We start from the raw sequence: 22,834 nt of genomic DNA, 5'->3' as shown, positions 1-22,834 counted from the left end.
AGGTACCCACTTATCTTCTGAAAATAGGGTTTTTATTTGTAAAATAAATATTTTATAAATTTAAGTCGTGTTTTTGTACTCCTTTATCAGTTTTTTTTAAATTTTATTCACTATATTTTTTATGTAAATATCATTTACTATAAAAAAACACTATTTAATTTAATCTAATTAAGTTTCGATTAAAATTTACAATAAAAATAGTATAAGGATAGGGACACAAAATAAATAGTGTAAGCTGCCTAACTCCAATCAAAATGATGAAATAACATGTGAAATTTGCCGAACTCCGCTTTCCAGCTCATTTCAGTGTTCTTGCTCGTCAGCATCTCGACGTCATCTACCCTAATTGCTGGATTGGACGTGCAGGACCTCAAAATTGGCCGGCTCGCAGTCCTGATATGAATTCCCTGGATTACTATTTATGGGGCCATCTGAAGGCTCTTGTTTATAAAACTCCTGTTCTAGATGTGAATGACTTGAGGAATCGGATAATTGTCAATTGCAATATCATAAGGGATACTCCAGGTATTTTTGAGCGTGTCAGACACTCAATGACAAATCGTTTGCAGTCGTGTATTTTATCAGAAGGTGAGCATTTTGCTCATTTACTTTAAGGTCGAAATTGTTTATTGAATTAATTGGTTTTTATTTCATGTTGTCGTCCATGGATAATTTTTAGAATGAGTTAAAGATACTTAAAATTTTTTTTCTCGAAAACAAAGCCAGATATGAAGATAATAAGATAAGATACGAAAAAGTTGTATTTTTAGTTGCTTAAATAAATAAATAAAAAGCTGCAAAACAATTAATTATTGGCCTTGTTTTTTTCTCAACAATAAGCATGTGGTGCCCACTGACACGCCACTGGACCTAATAATTCCAATCTAGTTACAGCTAAATAAGCGTCTTATAACTTCAAATAACTGCACCAAATTTCAACCAACTCGGTTTAAGGATAGTTATAGTATTTTTAAAATACCGTTATTTTTTTGAACCTTCATCGCCCTGTATCTCAGAAACAAAGCAACTCCCGACATACGTTCATAGGAACTTTTTTTCGTAAAACGACCTAACGATTCACCCTGTATAGTTTCGTACCGTAGTTAGGAAACACCCTGTATTTTCTAATTTTGAAAAAATATGATGTCACGCAGTTTATGGAACTGAGGAGCATGAATGCTGCGTTCTCAGATTTGTCAAATGTCACAGTGACGTATTTTATGTTGATAAAAAAGAGGTTATGTTACGATGTTGTGTTATATTTTATTATTGTTTATGAATAATAACTATAATTATTTTTAAACTAGACGTTTGATTATTTTGTTATTGTACTGTAATAATATATCTGGCTTATCTTTTTTTACGATTTGTGCTTGTAAAAATAAAGGAAATCCTCTTTATTATGAAGAAACTTTTTAGCTAACTATTAAAATGGATGTTTTCGAAGAATTAGGAATTCCCAGCAAGTACCTTAAAAAGACTAGTAGAGAGGAAAGATTTGATGCTTTGGTACATAAATCCTGGTTGAAGTAAGTAAAATTAAAATTCAATTTGAATGAGTCATGCTTAGTACTTATAACAAAAAAACCTTTAGTCATATCGAACTCGAAAAATTCATCCATTATCCCAAAGATGCTGATCATACACTTTTATAAAAGGTAAAAACACATAATCTACAGCATCACAAATACATTGATTAAAATTACAAAGGTTACATTTTTCGCTTGACTAGAGCATCATCAGACCTGAACAATAATTAAAATGATGTAACCCGAAAAAAGGAAAATTCAACAAAAACTCACCATAACATACACAAAAACACCTAACATAATAATAACACCTAAACATATAAATAAACAAAGCTTACAATAAAGTGGTACTAAAAAAAAAACTTTAGTCATATTTTGTATGTCCAGTTATAGATGAATATTGAACAAATAAACTTTTAATTATTTAAAGAAACCAAAGGCATAGAACTTGTTAAAAAACTACATTAAGATCCAGCATTTAACTTAACTACTGAAATAGAAATGTTCAATTCAATTATTGATAATAGATAGGTAGACATTTTTTATTTGTTCCAATAAACATTAAAAAGACCCAGAAGGGTGTAAAACAATATCATATAAAAGATTTTCTAGATTTATAACTGTACTTATAGAACCTTTATAAATAAAATATCAAGATATTTTAACAACAACTAAGTTAAAATTTTGTTCTTATTTTCTTGGCTGATTTTGATATCACATAAAAAAAAATAGATATACACATAACAATATGAGTTATTATATTCATATATGTGAGTGTTTGTTAAATTTATTTAAAGATTATTGATTATTAATTCACTGATGTTATAAAATGCTTTATTAACTAGGTATTTATACAAAATGGATGATTTAACTTTACTTCTTGACAAACATCTAATTCTCTCCTGCAATGAGTTAAAAATCTTTATAGAGCAATATTTAACTTTTTTTTTGTAGGTAGATAAAATTGAACTTTTCTGCTACCAGACTATTTTTCTTGTGAGTATTATAATAATGTTTTAAATCAAAATCAGAAAAATGATCTCTATTATAAGATACAAATAACACAGTATCCAATATATACATTCCTGTGATTGTCAGAATTTGATGTTCTAGGAAAGTCAACAGCTTTCTTGATGCCTTATACAGAAAATACTCTGCGGGCTCCTTTTCTCTGCATGACCCCAATACTGTGTAGATACCTCAGATGAGTTGCGCCCCTAAAAAAAACTTTATATTGTAGCCTAAACTGGATATATGCATGGAAAGCACTTATAGCAGCCGTGGTGCTTACCTGTTTTGATATTACACTCAGAGTCAAAAATCAAGTTTATTGTGCAATAATATAGCTTATGTATACAAAAGGCATTATTCACATAAAACCCTCTTCATAACACTATACATTCACATATACAATTACAGTACAGTAAAAAAAAACAATAATCAGAAGCAAATAGTTAAATAAAAATAAATATACAGACAACTTAAGCCTACTAACATAATCCAGGAGTACAGTATTAAGAAGAGAGGTAAAAATTAAGTTATCATCTCTTGTAAAAACTTGGCGTATTGATTAAAATTCAAATTCAAAATTGTTTATTTTGCCAAAAGTAAAAAATACATGTCATTTAGTTACACATAATATACACAGTTGACAAAAAAGGACCAATTCACAATTACAAAACCGGTAACAGTGACCGCTGAGCGGACCCCTGCGAAAGGACCCTTAACCTAATAAATAGCTACTATAATAAATACAAAAAATAAATTAAAAAAATAGTACATATAAAGTATGCAAAGAGAAATAAATAAAAAACTACTTAATAAAATAATTCCCAAAAAAAAAAACAAAAGAAAACAAAAAGACCAATTAAAAGTAAGAGTTCTGAAGAGAATGGGAAGAGAATGGGAGCGCGCAGAAGGAAAATGAGTCTTGATGACACTTAGATTTTAGGAATAAGTCAGGGGGTGGTAGAATATTAGAAACAATATAAAATAAAAAATCAAATAAAAAATTAAAAATCTCAACATCGAAGTTATTATAATATTGATCTTATTTAAGTACTTAAATTTATTTATGTGACTTTTAAAACTTATAACCTAGTCTGTTCTTCCAATAGGATCTTATTTATTGAATTTTTAAAAAACAAAAATTTTGAATTCTTAAGGACTTGTGTCAAGCTATTCCACATTTTAACAGCAGTGTATGCAAAACTTTTTGCATAGCATGAAGTTCTATGGTGGGGTACAATATAGCTTTGGTCATTGGCGGTACGCTGTAGCCCTAAAGTAGTTCTTGGAAGCGGTTTAAATTTTTCTAAAAGGTAGGGGGGTTTGCCAGTACTTATTACTCTGTGTATGAGACAGTAAAAATGTTGTTTTCGTCTGTTGGCCATATTTAAAATTTTAAATTCATTTAGATAGGGCGTTATATGCTCTCTATAAGAATAATAACCTCTTAAAAGAATAATGACCAGAGCCAGCCACCAGCAAATAATTTGTATTCAGAAATTCCACCGCATAGTCGGCAAAGCAGTTTTCAAATTTTATTATGTGATGAAAGGGAATATCAAAATTAGCCACATTTCTCTTCCAATGAGCAATTGCCCAATTTACAACAATATAAAACATAACAAGAGAAGAAAAACTTCACCCGCACTACACATTGCACAAAAGTCATAATGATGTCTGATAAAAACCTTAAAAATAGGTAAAGTACAATTGGACTTAAATATTTTTACATCATAGAATAGAGTCACAGAACATTGGCTTTCAACAGTCTTAAAAATTCTGTTCTATTAGTAAAACAATCCAACTGATCTAAGTTAGCAAGTTTGCCTGCCCTGGAAACAAAGAAATTATTTTCATAATTGGTTCGGTGGGATGGAATATGGGATGAGGGTGTGTGCCTATAATAATAAGTCTTTACTTTCAAGAGGCAACTTGTCCAATAACAGGAAACAGTTGCAAAACAATGAAAAAGATAGTTTAATGGAAAAAAAAACACAAAACAAACCTAAAAAAATAAAAGAAAAGAAAAAATCTAAAGTTGCAACCTCAAAAGTTATCCAAAAAATTAGAACAAATAAAAACAAAACTATTAATATGATATAAAAACCCAATTACAAAAGTTTAATAAGAGAATCACATATCAACAAAATTAAATTAACTGCAATATATCTACTAACTTTAACTTAAACACATGGGTCTTAATCCCAAGAGTAATGATCCACCAAGATATTGACAATCACATGAACCGAAGAGAAATTTATATCACATACGTACACCAGAAAGAAGTACGGGACTATCAATTAATCCATTCAGTAACCCATGCAGGAATTTTACAGAGAAGATTATTTTTCTGAGTTGTAATGGATATAGATTCAAGAGTTCCAATAGTTGCCGAAGATCAAACCCTCTGACTAGGAACACATAGGGAATATACTATAAGGAACATATAGACCAATTTTACAGAGGATATCTAGGCAGCAAGATCCAGAATGAAGAATGTCATAGAAGACTGACAGGTCATGATGTTTATAATGGGTTTGGATACTAAGCTCAGACTCAAACTTGGTAGATAATAGGAAGTGAAACATTTCTTTTGAAAGCAATGTATCTTAAAAATTTGTGCTGAACCTGTTCAATCATCTGAATGTGATTGTTTTAATGAGGTGACCAAATACATGAACCATACTGTAGGTGAGGACAAACTAGTGCACAGTAAAGAAGCTTAATAGAAGCAACATCCTGGAAATCTCAAGTGCACCTCTTAATAAAACCAAGCATTTGCATAGCCTTTAATACAGTTGTTGTGACATAAAGAGAAAAATTTAAATGGGAGTCGAAAGTTATACCAAGGTCTTTTTCACTAGATAACACTCCCAGAGGAGGGCCATTAATAGTATACAAGCTAGCCTGTACCTCGAGTAAAACATTTGGAATGACATTTATTGGTATTCAAGACCATTTTATTAGCGGTACACCAACCAGCAAGCCTTTTTAAGTCAAGCTGAAGTTTGATATGATTGCCTCAAATTTTAGACTCTACAGTAAACTTTAAGGTGACCCGCAAATTTCAGGTAGTAACTATTCGTGAAACAACTTCCAATATCATTGATGAAGATGTTAAAAAGCAATGGCCCCAAGTGGGTCCCTGGGGGAACACCAGATGGAGTCGGTACTTCATTTGATTCAAAATTGGACAGTTTAATAATCTGCCTATGGTTACATAAGAGCTTTTCACCCATATATATATAAGGGACCGGTAAGGTGGTACTTGCTTAATTTTCTTAACAAAATTGCATGATTGATGCGGTCGAAAGCTTTACTGAAGTCCGTATACACTGCATATACATGACAACTTTCCTCAAAAGACTGAATAACACAGTCAGTAAAAGTGAGAACATTCAACTCGGTAGACCGCCCTGACATAAAACCAAATTGTCTGTCATTAATTACAACACAAAAGATGACGCACCAAAAAACCATAAACAATTCTCTCAGAAGGCTTTGGGATAGAACTAATATATCGCATATACAAATATTTCGCAGATTATTCCTAAGAGAATTAATAAATAATTCCTAAGAGATGAAACACATATTCATCATAGCAGTGTTTTTTTTAAATTTTACATCTTGACCTTAGTACCGAAAAAGTGCGATAATCGGCATCCAATTGTGAGTTCAAAAAACTCTTGTGTGCCCTCTTCTTTGCAACTATTTTTCAATTTTGATGAATGTGTTGCACATACAGACATTAAGTTGTTTAGGTGCAAATATAAAACTATGATGTTACACATATTTTATTTTTTACTTACAAAGGAAATTTTATCAAAAAATTTTAATAAGCGAATCTTCCACACTTCACACAACAGTACACTGGAGGGTGATGATTGTCTGTTGGAAGTAATGCAAAATCTGCCATGGAAACAGTTACATCTGAGGAAGGTGCCAACACCAAGACCAGAATTGAGCCAGTATCAGTTGAAATATGGTTTACCTGAAATAAATTATATAGGACACAAAGGCCAGACACTGTCTGGACAGACTCGACTCCACTAAGTGATAGAGCATCCTTATTCCTCACTCAGTGAGGATGAAGAAGCTCAGTCATCAGCAGTATTTAAATTCTCTTAATCTGAATCCCCTCCCAGAGTTCATATCTATCCTAAAACTAATCAATATGCATATTAATATGCACTACATTATTAGGAAACCATAATAAAAATGCATACAATAGATGATTTTACTAGTGATAATGAAGCCTAGGGTCTTTAAAGAAGATCTTGCAATCTTATATCTACATGAGCATCTATATTAAGCTGTTTGTCAAAACAGACAGGTCATGGACACAGTCACATTTTGGGAGTATGGCATCATTTATTATGTAACCAAAGTTAAACTCATCTTTGATCAAAGAAATTGACATCTTATATTTCTGAAGGTTAACTGGCAGTCTTGTTGAGAGTGTTAACTTCACACTAAGTTCAGATCATTGGCGAATAGAGCAAATTTACTGCCACTACTTAGGGAATTGTCATTGTTAAGTCTACAGTCTTCCTGTTTAGATTTAACATAATTTATTCAGTGACAAATAAACAAATAGTACTTACATATGTTTGGATGAAATACTATCTTAAATCACAGTTTAAGAAAATACACAATTTACTATCTATCATGTAGCTATTTACACAAAATAAAATGTTAAGTTATCATTCCAATATGCATTACTAATTAAATAAAAAAATATATATATACCAAAGTAGCTTCTGCTTATATCATAAAATATTGATTTTAAAGAGTTCAGTGAAAGTGTCATAGAATTCGATAGTAGGTATGCACCGACACTAAACATAACAAAAATATGGACACACTTTGTTCCAATTGCTCAGAAAGTTGCCTCACCACCTATTATGTAAAACCTAAAAAATTCATTTAAATCACTTAAAGCTTTTTTAATATAGAGGAAAAAAAAAAGATTTTTTTGAAAAATGTCTTCACTCTGTATTTTGGAAACAAGGCACTTCCGATTATCAATGTCCTGTCTTAAACTACTTTTGATGGTTCTTGTATATACTGTAGTATTTTTGAATATTTGAAATATTTACAAATAATATATACAATATAATACAAATTTGAAAATTTTATTTGTAGGTCAATATTTAAACACCAAAAGTTAATAGACTTCGTAGAAAAACCCAAATCAGAAGCATGGAATATCTTAGAAAAACCGAACTCCCCATGGGTCAAAGTAATTATCACAGTAAACAAGAAACGGGAATGCAAAGTTGTTCCGCTTCCTAAAATAAGGCCTAAAACCGCAAATGATGAAAACCCATTGTTTTTTCCCCAATTAATGCAATATATTTCTCAAAGCAATTTTAAGAACTTATGGAAAGAGGCCTATAAAAAATATGGAGGTGGTGGAGAAGGAATCAATGATTCAGAAGTAAGTACTAACATTTAAAATAAATAAAACTAGAACAGTATTAACAAAACTTTCTGTGGAAGGCCTGTGCTATTTATGTAACTATCTTTTTTATATATAGTGTGTTTAGGATATGGGAAACATGATGAGTTTGGAACTGTTGTTCGATGCCCACCTAACTCAAGTGGGTTAACACTTGGGGAATTTTATTCTCACCTTAACTTTTTTCGAAAGAATTTTGTGCCAAATGATAGAAATATTTTTCTTGATCTTACTTTTACAAATAGGAATGACCTAGTGGTGAGTGAGGCTACCTATTGACTGTGTTTTTGATAAATCTGTCTATCATAAGCCTTATCATTTTGAATTAACTTTTAACAATGGTAAAGAAAAAACTATAAAATTTAAAGTTTTTTTTATGACTTTATAAATGCAAATTATTTGGCTGTTAATAGCTATTTGTATGGAGTTAATTGGGACCTTGTTTTTAATTAATATTGGCGATATGTGAATGTAGGATGAACTAGTTGTGAGATTTTCTAAATTTTGTTAACTCCCCCTAAATTGAGTTTGTGCTTGAAATGAAAAACAACAATTTATCCCTTACCTTTTTTATACCTTTTGTTAACAAGAAGAAAATAATAAAATCGAATTTTAAATATACAGAAAGAATTATTCTACAAACAGTGTAATAAAATTTAATTCCAATACTCCACATTCTACAAATTTGCCAGCTTTATCACTGTCGGTACCGAGATAAAAAAAATTGAGTTTGGGGTTTATATTTATTTTACGCCGATAAAGTTGAGTCAAAAGGTACGGAAAATTATTTTAAAAAATATTCGAAAGGGTTAAGGAAGGGATTTAGGGAGTACAGTGTGTCTAGGGAGCCAACATTAGAAAAGCACAATTGTGAAACAAAATTTATTACTTTGTATGGAATGAAATAAAACAGTTTTTATCTTTGGTTAAACAAAGAAAAACATTACATTTTAGGCAACGCATTCTGGACCGACTTTTGCACCCTTCTAACCTGCATTTAACTGGGTTCTTCATTTCTTCATTCTTTGGCCAGTGTTCAAAACCATCAAAGCGTTTGTCTGCACAGGGCAAACTGGAAGGCATTCTTCTCTTTTTTATTTCATTTTCTTCGACGCTAGTCTATTCCTCTATATTTTCTTGGCATTCTGTTTCCTCCAATACACACTTCTTAGTACCGGCAATCAGATATTCCCCAAGATTTAGTCTAAATTCCAAAAGATCCATAATGTCTTTGCTTCGAAGGTTTTGACTATAACAATCCCTTCGATACTCCAGCCAGCTGTTTACTATTGCTAAGTCGAACAAATGTAGGATGGCTTTAAGAGTCCATTTCCGGGTTCGAAAGAAAGATCGATAGTATTCCATCATTTCGTCGCCAACATCTACACCACCCATGTTTTCGTTGTATGATTTAACAACAGCTGGGCATGCTATGCCTGAACGTTTTTTTTTTCTGTTTTATTCCATCTTTGCACCTCAGTTTCCGGCTGTCTTCCAAAAGCTGTGGATATCATTAAAACAGATTTATTATCTCTCCACTTTGTAATGCAAAGTTTATTGTCGGTTCTAACAGCTTCTTCTGACTCTCCCCTATTCATTAAACTGTCTTTTTTAAAATCAAACCCTTTCACTCTGTTGGACATAATTGTAGCAGTTGCATCTATATTCAAACTTGTCAATTTGTTCATCAAAGCAATAGTTGAAAAGTATCTGTCAAAATACAGGTAACTATTTTGAGGTAATGTTTCTGCTAGAAGCAATATTATTGAGGGTCCCAGTCCTAAATCCCTATCTTTTAGTGGGGTAGTATTGCCCTGGTAGATTTCAAAATCCAATACCAGTCCGTCGGATGTCGTAAGAACGAAATTCTTCAGTCCCACTGGTTTTGGTTTATTTTTAACAAATTGTCGAACTGGACATCTTCCCAAAAAAGGAATCATTTGTTCGTCAATAGAAAAAGTTGTCTTTTCTTTTCTTTCAATGGCTTTACATCTATTGCGACCAAATCAATTGCCGGCTGTACAGGGTGTCCATTTATAAACTGACGCATTTTAACTGCTTGTAAGTCGAGAACGAAAAATGACAACAATGTGCGGTTTTTACAGAACTTCATCAATATTTTAAAAGTTTTTTTTTTTGATAGTGTTGCCAAGTTTCAAAATTTACCTGAAATAGGAGGAAAAAAATTGATGATTTTCAAAGGCCGATTTCTCAAAAATTCTTAATGTAACACCCTGTACTTTTTAATTTTACATGAAAGCCTGTTAAATCCCCTTTCCGAAAAAGTATAAATTGTCTTAAATTCATTATTTTTTTTTACAGAGCCAATTTTAGTAAATGACACCTTTTTGCAAATTTTCCTAGAATACATATTCGGTGATTGATGAACATTTTCTGATAATTGCCTATGTATCCCTTTAACATGATCATAATTAAATAATTTGCGCTATTGCCATGTCTATAAAAAGTATTTATTCTATGTATTAAATTACAACTATTTACAACAATTTTAACAACAAACAATTGAAGAAATTAATTTTAATTTATAACTAATTAATTAGCTGCTGAATATTTTTTGCTCAGAACATAAATGTAGACGGAGAAATAAGTTGGCGAAGGCGTTTTGTAGCATTCGCAGTGTAATTTGGTTGAAAACGTTTACTATGTTGTTGCGCAGTTCATCCAAATTTCTTGGGGTTGGATTGTAGCAACGGTCTTTCACATATCCCCATATACGAAATGGACCACTCGATTGGACCTGCTCGCCCTATCCATCTGTTTCCAAAAGTAATATCTAAGAAATCCCTTGCGACCCTGGAGAAGTGTGGTGCACCGTCTTGATAGAAGTAGACTCTGTCTAAAATTCCATCCTGCTGAAGTTGAGGATAAAAAAATGTTTCCAACATATCGGTGTAATTGTTTTCATTCACTGTTGCTTCTTGAAAAAAAAAATGGCCCATAAATTTTAGATTTCGATACTGCACACCAAACGTTCAGCTTAGGAGAATCTCTTTCAAATTCGTTATACACTCGAGTTGTGAATTGACTTTGAATTTTGTAGCGTTTAAACTTAATTATTTTTAGAATTTTATGTACTTGACTTTTTGACATATTTGTCATTTGAACTATCTTCCTAATAGATATTTGGTTATTGTTTAAGGACAACACTTCTTTTACCAGCAAAATATCATCCAACAGATTATCTTGTGCATTTAGATTTGTTCTAACTTTTCTTTTAACTGTTTCCTCCTGAAAAAATTGGCGTACTCAATGAAGTATAGAATTGCGTGAAGGTGGAGCCCTTTTAAAAATCAGCCTAAATCTTCTCGTCTGCGTAATTGATTTGCATTCACTAAATAATAACACGCAACGAGCCTTTTCCCGGGTGGTAAACATATTTAAACCTTTCAAAATCTTTAAAAAATGCAAAAATACATATAGAAATCAAATTATTGGGACTGCCCAACGAATGACGTTAAAAATATTTCACAGTAGTTAAAGCCCACAAAACAAATTGTCCAACTCACAGCCTCCTTGACAAGCTACAATTGTCATTGTTGTCACTTGATACCGAGAATGTTACTTAATAGGAATTATTCTAGGAAAATTTTCAAAAAGGTGTCATTTACTAAAATTGGCACTGTAAAAAAAAATAATGAAGTTAAGACAACTTAAAAACAACTTATAAACATTTTCGGAAAGGGGATTTAACAGGCTTTCATGTGAAATTAAAAAGTACATATGGGTGAAATTTTTTTTGAGAAATCGGCCTTTGAAAATCATTAATTTTTTTCCTCCTATTTCAGGTAAATTTTTGCCAACACTGTCAAGAAAAAAACTTTTAAAATATTGATGAAGTTCTGTGAAAACCGCACATTGTTGTCATTTTTGTTCTCGACTTATAATCAGTTAAAATGTGTCAGTTTATAAATGGACACCCTGTATTTTCCACAATCTATTCTTTTTTTGTTCCTCTTCTGAGACGCTAAGATTGTCAACGACATGTAAATTTACACGTATCATGTAAAACCTTTGTCGGGTCATGACCCCATCAATTAATGGGAATTTATATTTTCCATTCCAATACATATGTATCCTTGGAAGATGAATACATCCCATCAAAGCATTCATTCCGAAAAATTTCTATATTTCTTGAGAGGTAAAGTTGTTTTCTTTTGCATTTTATTGCAAGAAATACTAGGAAGTGGAAGAGACTCAAAAAAATCATCATCTTATTTAGCAAAATATTCGTTTGGAGTTTTTACGATGGATGGAGTATAGTTCTCTTTTACAGGAAAATCCTTGCTTCTAAAGTTTCCATGCTTCCACTGGAGAGTCTGGAAATGTATGAGGGGTAAATCATCTTCTGAATCTGAAGAGCTATCAGCTTCATTTGGTGCTACAATTGGGATCTTTTCGTGAATTTCAAACTCATCTTCTTCATCCTCGGACTCTAAATCCGACCCAACTTCGTCTAGAAGTTGCAACAATGCCTCCTCATCATCCCTTAGATGGTCCAAATCAATAATTCCCTTACTTCTTCCTGTAAAAAAGAATTAATTGTTTCCAACTTAATTAAAACCATGTTAACTCCCATGGCTTACAATTGTGATATACATAACAAAACCATTCTTGGAATCAACAATTTTAAATATATTTTCAATCTCTAAAAACAATACACTTAATTGAAGTTTATTATACCTATTTAATATTAAGCACTTCTTTTTTCCCCTAAATTCTTTAAATAAATAATAACTTACCTGCACGAGCCATTGTTGAAAATAATCTGAAACTTTTCAGGTTATGACAAGAATGCACTCCCGGCAAAATAAACGATTTGCGCGTGCACACCTATAGAATGCACTATTCACAATCATGTCGCACGGTTCTCCACCCAGATTAAACATTTTTTGATCCTTATAATTCTAGTAAATAAGGAAGTCACAATTGTGACATCGGGTAGCGTAGGAGTTATCTCGCTTTTTTATAGATCATTTAACATCCCTTCATTTCACCAAGCATTTATTAAGGAACTCTGCGGAATTAAAGCAATTGCTGGGAAGAATTTTTCGCCTACAAAAACCATAAATAAGATCTACTATCGGTTTGTAAATAAGTCCAAGCTATCGTTAAATATTGTCATATTTTGGTAACATTTTATCGCAGCTCGCCAGATTAAAAAAGCATGTAAAGCCAAAGTGAGCCTTTCCAAAAACATTCTTTCTTATCAGAAGATGGCATTAAATTATTGCATGCCTGTGACAAGAGTAAAAAATTGGTGAACAACTAATTTTTAATGATCTAGTTGAGTAAGCTTCAATTCACACTCTTTATTTTATTTTGCCTTGCTCATTTTTAACATACCTACCTATGATTATGTGTTTATATACAAATATTGTAGATTTACCAGTAGACCAGTAATACCGTTTGTTTAAATTTAAATATAAGTGTTTTAAAAATTCTGTTAGTCCATCATAAGTGTTGTGTTTGTGGTCTTATTGTCCGATAAGATTTTAAATTTCTAATATATACAAGATTTGAGGCTTTTCTTTTTAATTATTTATAGGTATAATGATGCCCCCAATATTAAATATTCACCAATTGTTTTTGTTTTGTTAAATGCTATAACTTAAAAATTAGGTTCTTTGTGAACTATGGTTGATTTTTTTGAATTAACCTCTGGTCTAATGGTTATGAATTTCATGATGAAATGATATTAGATACTTAACCCTTTCAATACGGTACGAAAATGTATTGTTATGCCGCATGGACGGCAAAAAATAGCATGCCTGGGAGACGGATGACGCACATAGGCGTCATCCATAGGCGTTTTTAAAACTTACATTAATATCTAAATTATTTGTAATTGTGTTAACCAATAAATGAAATAAAAATAGCATTCTAAACAGTTTATAATGAAGTAGTTATAGAAAATGTATCAAAATTCCAAACCGCACCACGCGTGTTGAACTTGCGACAACAACAAACCAACTAACACCACGCACCACGTGCGTTATAAAACAACATCCCGTACAGCCGGGTGACGCAAATACGCGGCGGCGGATAACGCACCAGAGCGTCAACCGGCTGTCAGAAATGCTTTCTTAGAATCATTATATTACGTCATAAAACACAGTTGTAGGGGGCAGTTAAATACCTGACGCACATATGCGTCAGCCGTCCTGTTGGCAAGTCAGTAAGTAACGCACATATGCGTTAGCCGGGATGAAAGGGTTAAATTTAAGCATCTTATGTAAAATCTTAGACCATCTTCCTCAAGAATTGTTTTATTTCGAGTTCCCATAGGTTGTTGAAATAATACTTTAATAACTTGGTTCTCTGTAATTTGAAGATTTTTAAAATTTCTTATTTCACTTTTCTATATTTTAATTAAATACTTTATGCTAAATAGAATACAGGGTGTTTCAGAACTATGGGATCAAACTTCTAGGGGTTTTTCAGTGCAACAGTAGAATCCATTTGAGTATAGGAACCCATGTCCGGAAATGTGTCACTACGCCACTACGACCCTAAGACGCGTTTAAATTTAGAAAAAAATATTAATTACCTAAATAGGATCTGATGCATTTATTTTTACCTTTTGTATATGATACCATCATAACAATTGTTCCAAATGTCTTCCTCTAACCTCAATACACCGATTTAAACGCCGCACATGAATTCGGCGGACTACACTAAAATTTTGATCCTCGTTTTGAATGATTTTATATGCTGCTGTTATTCGTCCAATTAAGTCTAGCTCTGATTCTACTGGAGTTTCGTAGACTTAAGACTTTACATGTGCCCACAAGAAAAAATCGAGCGACGTTAAATCGGGTGACCTAGGAGGCCAAAGAACTGCTCCACCTCTGACAATCCAACGGTGCCCAAACCGCTGAGCCAAATACTCGCGTACTTGAACAGCAAAGTACTGCCGCTCCATCATGCTGAAACCACATTTGCTGTCTAACGTTTAGTGGAACATTTTCAAATTGAGTTCTGGGAGAACTTCCTCCAAGAAACGCAGATAAATAGGTCCTGTTAACCGTTCCGGTAGAAGGTATGATCCAATTAAATAATCATCAACAATGTCTGCCCATACGTTGACAGACCAACGATTCTGATGTTTTCTTGGAAAAATTGCATTAGGATTTTCTTCGTCCCAAACATGGCTATTCCTACTATTAAAAATACCGTCTCTTGTGAAAGAGGCTTCATTAGTCCACAAAATATATCGTAAAAAATTTGGTTGTGCAATGATGTGATCCAGAAGCCACCGACAAAATTGAACTCTAGGATGATAATCGGCTGCAGTCATACCTTGAACTTTCTGGACGTGGTAAGCATGATGTTGTTGCTCGTGTAGTACCCGCCAGACAGAAGCGTTACTCGTATTCATATTCTTAGCGACGTCACGTGTGCTATTTGATGGTTCATCGGTAACTCGCTGAAGCACCTCTTTTTCAAATTCAAAGACGAGCAACACCAGTATCGTGCATCTTGGTCTTAAACATGCCTGTCTCAGCGAGCCGCCGATGAACCGCAATAAACTTTTTGTATCCAGGATGCTCTCGTTCGGAATAACGTTCATGATACAACCGCGATGCTGCTCGTGCATTGCAGTTTGTTGCTCCGTATGCCAAATGCATATCCGCCAATTCTTGATTGGTAAAGTTTTCCATTAGCAATAAATGTTTAAAAATTGTAAGCTATAAAATTTTTAAACATGACATTGAGAATTGACATTGATAAGCGTTGATTTTAAACAATTGTTGTTATGGTATCATCTACAAAAGGTAAAAATAAATGCAGCAGATCCTATTTAAGTAATTAATGTTTTTTATAAATTTTAACGCGTCTTAGGGCCGTAGTGGCGTAGTGACGCATTTCCGGACATGGGTTCCTATACTCAAATGGATTCTTCTGTTGCACTGAACAACCCCTAGAAGTTTGATCCCATAGTTCTGAAACACGCTGTATAAAAATTATAAATCATAAATCGATAGTTATTTTTCAATAATCTAACATATTCTTTTGGTAGGTTACTCTTTTGGATTACAATCAGGCTCTAAGAGAAGTAATTCTTCGGACATATGGATGCCCGATTGTTAATGCCATGGATCCAACAGGCAACACTGAACCTTTAAAAGGTTTTGATACACATCCGAATGTTATACCGGTTTACTGTGCTATTGAAACCTTAAATGCAATATTTATATTTCACATTCCTTATTTGGAGCACACTTTAGCTGATTGTGTTACTTTTAGTCCAGCTGTTTTAGGTAAGAATTATTCTAGGTGATTAAGGATATATTATGTTTCCACGGAATTAATTATACTATTACATGCTCCATTTATACTTCATTTCAAAAATCAGTATGACTTTTAACAAAGTTTATTAACTCTGAAATTTTTACAAGTTCAAATGGTTTCTTTTTATATACTATACATATAGTACATTTATACTTGGTGTCTTATTGAGAAAAAAACATATCTAAAAAGCATATAGAAGTTATACAGGCGTTTCAAAAAATTCATAATATTTGGGTGTTTTTTTCGACTTTTCTAATCGAAATATAGGGCGTTTCACTCCGAATTTTATTTAATTCACGCAAATTCTGAACAACCCGGTATTTTTGATCCATATACTTAGTTATGGTGGCCTACTTATATGACTACCATAATAAAAAGTCGAGGTCAGACTTTGATAAAATTGTCAGGGTAAAATAAATCAGGCTGAAAACACTCCCTATCTTTGAAATTTTAAAATATTCTTTTAGCGAATTAAGAAAGAATTATACTTGTTAAAATGTATGGCTCATTTTTCCGCAAAAATATTTCATATGAACAATTTTTAGGTTATATAAAAATACCGACTTCAAATTTAGGAAGATATACACTGGTGGCCAAAAGTAGATTGACAAATTCCATTTTTATGGATATATTTTATCTGAAGCAAAGGAAAAATCGGTTGAGCCTATTAGTGTTCAGGAATGTAAACAACATAGTTTGAAGAAACAAATTCCATAGATTTTTATTGCTTGCACTTTTTTTAATATTTTTTTTTATCAAATTCCAATAATTTTGTTTCACTGCTAGGTGGCCAAAATTGGATTGACAAACAACATATTTGTTCAGTCTCTGAGTTTTATGCGTTGGTTTCTGTTGATTTGACTTTCCTTACTATTAGTTTTGAAAAATATTCACAATGCCACGTGGTATAACTTTATCCATCGATATTAAGCGAATAATGCGAATAATCGACGATTACCGGAAAGGGGTTAAACAGGCGGATATTGCTCGAAAATTTTTTTCTTTTGAGGGCAACAAGTTCCTACTTCACAAAATCATGAAATTTGGAAACAGCAAAAGAATTGCATCATTCACAATTCTCATAAACAGAAATTTTAAAATTGTCAGTGGCGTATAGTAAAGAGGGGTACAAGTGCTTATTTTTTGCTACAACTTTTTTGTTGAAAGGCCTAATTTGGAAAAAGTAGTAAAAATTTCGTAAAAAGGTACTCTTTCAATAAGTCGCTTAAACTTCCCGTTTTCGAGTAAAGAGGGTTTAAGGAAAGTCTTTCATGCGTCTGAAATTCTAATAGTTGATCAGAAAAAATAAATTGGCCATGGAAATTTCATTATTTCTATTCTGTCTTATCAAAACGCATTTAGTTCAAATTAAAAAGTTACTTTAATAAAATTTTTAATTTACGTTACCTGCATTTATATAATTTATGTTTTATAAATTTTAAATATATAGGTACTGGTATTTGGTATTGACCCAGCCAGTTTTATACATTTCCGCACTTATACAAACGCTCTCCCACTCACAATTTGCCGACAACGTAGTTCTAATAATAGACAACTTGGGAGAGACTGGAACTATGATTACTGGGTTAGATGTCATTGGAAAAGAAGTCGGTTTAAACATGAACTTTGGAAAGACGCAATTCATGACTAATTTGATACCAAGTGAAAATGCAAAGGTCGGTGGTAACGAAATAATACTAGTCCGCAAATATAAATACTTACTATATTGCGGAGGGTTGTTGGGTGGGGTCAGAAATAAAACAGAAACCTGTTTACCTAAATGTCGACGTGTCGACTTATATTAAGTCATCCTCAGGACACTAAGTCTAGGTTTCTTTAGTTATAATTAAGACACATTTATAAAAGGAGCGTAGAATTATTTTTAACATGGGTTAAATTGTAGGTGTTATTGTGGGCAAACTAGAATCAATAACAAAACTTGATGTTAAAATTTCATATAATATAACAAGTTATAGATTAAACAATACTATATTAAAATTTCTTAAATTAACTAGATTAATAAATAAATGTTATTTAACAATTTTTTTAATGTTTTAAATTAACAATTAATAAATACAATATAATGTAATAGCATATTAACAGGCTATACCTTAACAACATTTTGCCGAGAATTAAAAAGTATTTCTTTAATTTTTTTGAGAAATGTAAAAAGATTTTTTAAATTAAAATGTTTGATATACTTATACAATAATACTATATTATATGTAAAACAACGTTGAAAATGGCCTTGTGATGATTCGGCATAGAAAGAGTATTAGATCTAATGGGTATTATAATAGCATCTTGTCAAAACAATAATTTGGATCTTAAATACTGCGAAACAGATGTTTTAAGTAGTTTAAATAAAACTTTAGAAACGTATCATCCGTTTTTCTCTAAGAGACCAAACGAAAACAAAAACAAAGGTAAGGACACAAAGTCACGGTCTCATCCAAATGGATTGTTTTTGTTTTTTAAATAAAACTTTAATAAAAAAAAGTACTGACGAAAGAAACATTAAGCCACTGAAGCTGATTAATTTTGTGAGAAATATGATCGAATTTTTTTAAGTTGTAAATAAATCTACCGCAATTATTTTGGATTATTTGCAATCGTTGTCTGTCTACAAAACTTTAACATGGATAATAGTATACTTTGGACAAAACATAAGACTCGCAAAGCATTTTCTGAACTTTAAAATTTAAAATATGTTTGTTCGCATACAGTACCTTTAGCGATAAATTGCAGGCCTTGCATAAGTTAGATATATGTTGGGAAAATCTTAATTGAGAATCCAAACAAACACCCAAATCTCTGGAAGCCTCAATGAACTCCAACATTTTGCCATTCATTTTAGAGTTAAGGTATTCCTTTAAAAACTCAGAATGTTGCATAGAGGAGAAAAGTAAAACTTTAGTCTTCCCTGCATTTAAAAAATAAGTTGTGTTTCTTGCTGTGATTTTTTTAAGGTCCTAGTTTACATGTGCGTCAATTTTATTATATTCCAATAGATCAAAAGTATAAATAAGCTGTGTATCATCGGCATAACTTTGAGTTTGGGAAAATTCCACAACTTTGTTTAAATCAAAAGTATACAGCAAAAATAAAAGTGGCCCTATAGCGGAGTTTAAAAATAATTCTATCGTGTCATTTTGTTTGCATTGTTTTTCTAAAATGTAACACCTATCTTAAATCATTTCTTATACCCTAAGAAAGCAAAATTGCCTGGTCGTCAAAAAATCGTAGTGTCCAGGGGGTAGTTTAGGGGTGGTTTAAAAAAAAAATGACGAAAATTTTTTTTTGCGTAATTTACATCTGCGCGATATGCTTAATAATTGGTGAAAGTTTTGTTTTGAAATTCCACAAGGAAGTATTTTATTTTTAATTTTAAAATAACTGTGGAACACGCTCTTATTTGGAGTTCCTTAATATAAAACGGCCCGTACTGAAACATCGAAATTGCAATATCATTTACACGAAGATATCTCAAGAACGGCAATCCTGATCAAAAAAATAAATTCTATAAACGTTGTAGCCTAAAGATTTGGGAATCAAATGTTTTTTTGTTTTTTAAAATCCGATAAGTAGTTTTCTCAAAAAAGGCTAAAACGTCGGAGCATGTCGTTACGAGCGCTCTTCGCCGCGGACATGCGAGGAAGGTTGAAATTCGCTTAGCTGGCATGGTAAAGCCGCCCTTATGGATTTTCAAGCACATACGGTCGCTTTTCGGTTAAAATAGCGGAATATACCTTACGCTGCTACAATAGCGAGCTTTCGAATTACTAAGATATATAAAATTATATGTAGCTGTTTAATTGTAACAACATAGGGGCTTTCAGTTTCATTTCAATATTTGTAAATATATTTTCAAAGTAATTAGTTATTTTGTTAATAAAGTTATTGTTATGTAATGTATCTATTACCGTAAAGACCCGATTTCAGTAAAAAGTAGTTTTTTGTAGGAAAACCCCGTTTTGGAAATAGATGTGAAGATGAATAGAAACGTATCATCCATTTTTTCTCTAAGAGACCAAACGAAAACAAAACAAAGGTAAAAACACAAAGTCACGGTCTCATCAAATCCATATAATTTTTTTAAATGCTACACGTGTTTCGCTCCTGTCGGAACATCATCAGGCCTAGACCTACACAGATCACATTACAACTCATGAGTTGTAATGTGATCGTTCTTTTTAGTTTTATCAAACCCAGACTTCTCTAATGAATGAAAATTATGAGGAATATTTAGTTTTACGTTATGAGGTAAAAATCCAAAACTTCCGGACATGATATTAGTAATTGGACCTCTTTGGAATGCAGCCATTTGTGTACCATGAAATGTGCCTTGTCTAAAGTTTCTTCAATGATGTCAATATTATCAGCAGCGAATTGAACAAATCTATTGCGAACTAGTTGTCTGGGAACTATAACTATCATTTTGTAAATAAAGGTTTATTTCATCTTGAGCAATACTATTACGTACCCTTAACGTATTGACCTTGTTTCCTGATGCACTAATAATCCCAGACCAATATGTTTGGGTGTATATTTTTTCCATTGGAGTTTGCAAAAATAATGTCTTGGCAAATATTCAGCATAACTGTTTCCTTCGAATTATCGCCATCATCATTGCACACAAGAAGACTAATAAGAAAATACAAAGTTTGCGGTATATGCTTTTTGTAATCGTTAATATTTAAGTTTTTGAAATCCGAATTTTTTGGTATGTTTTTTATTTCTGTTTTTATATCTTGGCAAATTTTAGTTATAATTTGTATTTCAGATGTACCAAAAAATATTTTCGAAGATTTGGTTTCAGTGTAATGGGCTATTGTATCAATGGCTTGTTCTTTGGAAAATCTTTTTAAAAACATCCTCTGTTCATTTTTTCTTGGAGACGAAACTAATTCTATATCATTGCCAAAATATTCCTGAATTTTTTTAATTAAAGTTCTATCGTCTAAACTGATGTTTCCACAAATTTCTTGGTATCTATGGCTCACTGTAGTTGTCGAATAACCTTTTCCTCTGTTAAATCCTCGCTCCAATTCATTAAATAACTGTTGTATATGTGCATTTTCTTCATCGAATGTTCGTTTTCCACTTGTGCTACTTTCTTCTATTTGTCAAACTTTTTCTCTATATTTCGTAATTGTGTAGAAACACAAGAGGCATGATATTTAATTTCAGATGCAATCAAATCATTTTCTCCAATCCTGCTGTAAAATGTCGGATTTCTTCGTGATATACTCCTAATCTTCTGTTCCATGTTAGTGGTCATTATTTGACCTAATTTTTGGTTTTTTAAACGTTTCTGACAAAAGATGCACTTCTCTACATCGAATCGATCTGTCCGCAAATTGGGTTTTTGAGGTGTATTTACTGGTAGTATATTGGTATACATAACTTTGTATACTTTAATTTGTATGATGAAATATTTTGGGAGCTTGTAAAAGATTTATAGCAATTTTTGTGCCATTTTACGTTTTGTTCCTTCAACTCATTTAAATTTAAAAATATATGGTTTAATAAGGAGTCATTGCTTTGACTAATGTTCATGCGGATTTTCGTACATTCAACGAATTTTTTTTTGGATTTTTGTTGAGATTCATACAATTGTCCGCCTTTTTGACAAAAAACACAGAGCTGGTAGTTAATATTTATACTTTCATAGCTGATTGTTTTTCTTGTGAGTTTTAATTTAATTTTTGAATCTAGATCACTGTCGGAACTAGTACTGCATTATGTCTTGACTCTAGAAAAATATTAGATGTAAAATGACCTACTTTTGTTACAAATAGGGGTATTAAAAAGATAGACAAGATAGATTCAATGACAATAATAAAAAGTAGCAAGAACAAAAAGGGATAAATTCAAATTAATTAAAAATTTTACTTGCGCATGAGGAAATTTTTCGCGGATTAAATATAAACACAAATATAAATAATACATAAAATATTAATGCAGATGTTACTAAACATATTTTTAAACAATAAAAACAATATTTTTTATAAAATACATTTACCCAAAATAAAAATGAACATTTTTAGGAAACTAGCTTTGTTATATTAGATAAAAGTACCAACAACTGAATAGAATTTTTAAAATAATTATTGCGCTAGTGCTAAAAAGTTTGGCTATGCTCAAACTTTCCTATTATCGGCATAAAAAACTACATAGTAAGAACTACATTCTAACAAACAGCATAAGTACTCACTTGTATATTCATCTCTAAAATGACTTAAGTATCTTGAATATTATTATATGTTTGAAAAATCGTCAATAAAAACTAAAAACCTCAACACTAATAACCACTATTTTGTATCAACCAACACAATAACACTATTATTTCATTTCGGAATCTGTAAATAAAAAATCCCTTGAATTTATGATTCAGCAAGCTGGAGGAAAAGCGACCGTATGTGCTTGAAAATCCATAAGGGCAGCTTTACCATGCCAGCTAAGCGAATTTCAACCTTCCTCGCATGTCCGTGGCGGAGCGCGCTCGTAACGACATGCTCCG

The 22,834-nt window shown here is 31.9% G+C and overlaps 1 protein-coding gene across 6 annotated transcripts in view; it reads left to right on the top strand.

Annotated features, from left to right (window-relative positions):
* The first annotated feature begins 1,258 nt into the window (after nucleotides 1-1,258).
* LOC126735603 (WD repeat-containing protein 81) overlaps nucleotides 1,259-22,834 on the top strand; it is a 295,976-nt gene continuing 274,400 nt past the window's right edge. For all 6 annotated transcript variants that reach the window (XM_050439654.1, XM_050439652.1, XM_050439651.1 and 3 more), the window contains exons 1-3: nucleotides 1,259-1,529; nucleotides 7,683-7,977; nucleotides 16,040-16,280. In XM_050439654.1, the coding sequence (XP_050295611.1) occupies nucleotides 1,432-1,529; nucleotides 7,683-7,977; nucleotides 16,040-16,280 (634 nt within the window). In that variant the 5' untranslated portion in view covers nucleotides 1,259-1,431. The remainder of the gene's footprint in view (nucleotides 1,530-7,682; nucleotides 7,978-16,039; nucleotides 16,281-22,834) is intronic.

The sequence above is a fragment of the Anthonomus grandis genome, chromosome 4, assembly GCF_022605725.1.
Source record: "Anthonomus grandis grandis chromosome 4, icAntGran1.3, whole genome shotgun sequence".
Lineage (NCBI taxonomy): Eukaryota > Metazoa > Arthropoda > Insecta > Coleoptera > Curculionidae > Anthonomus > Anthonomus grandis.
This window is presented reverse-complemented; position numbering and strand designations above follow the sequence as displayed.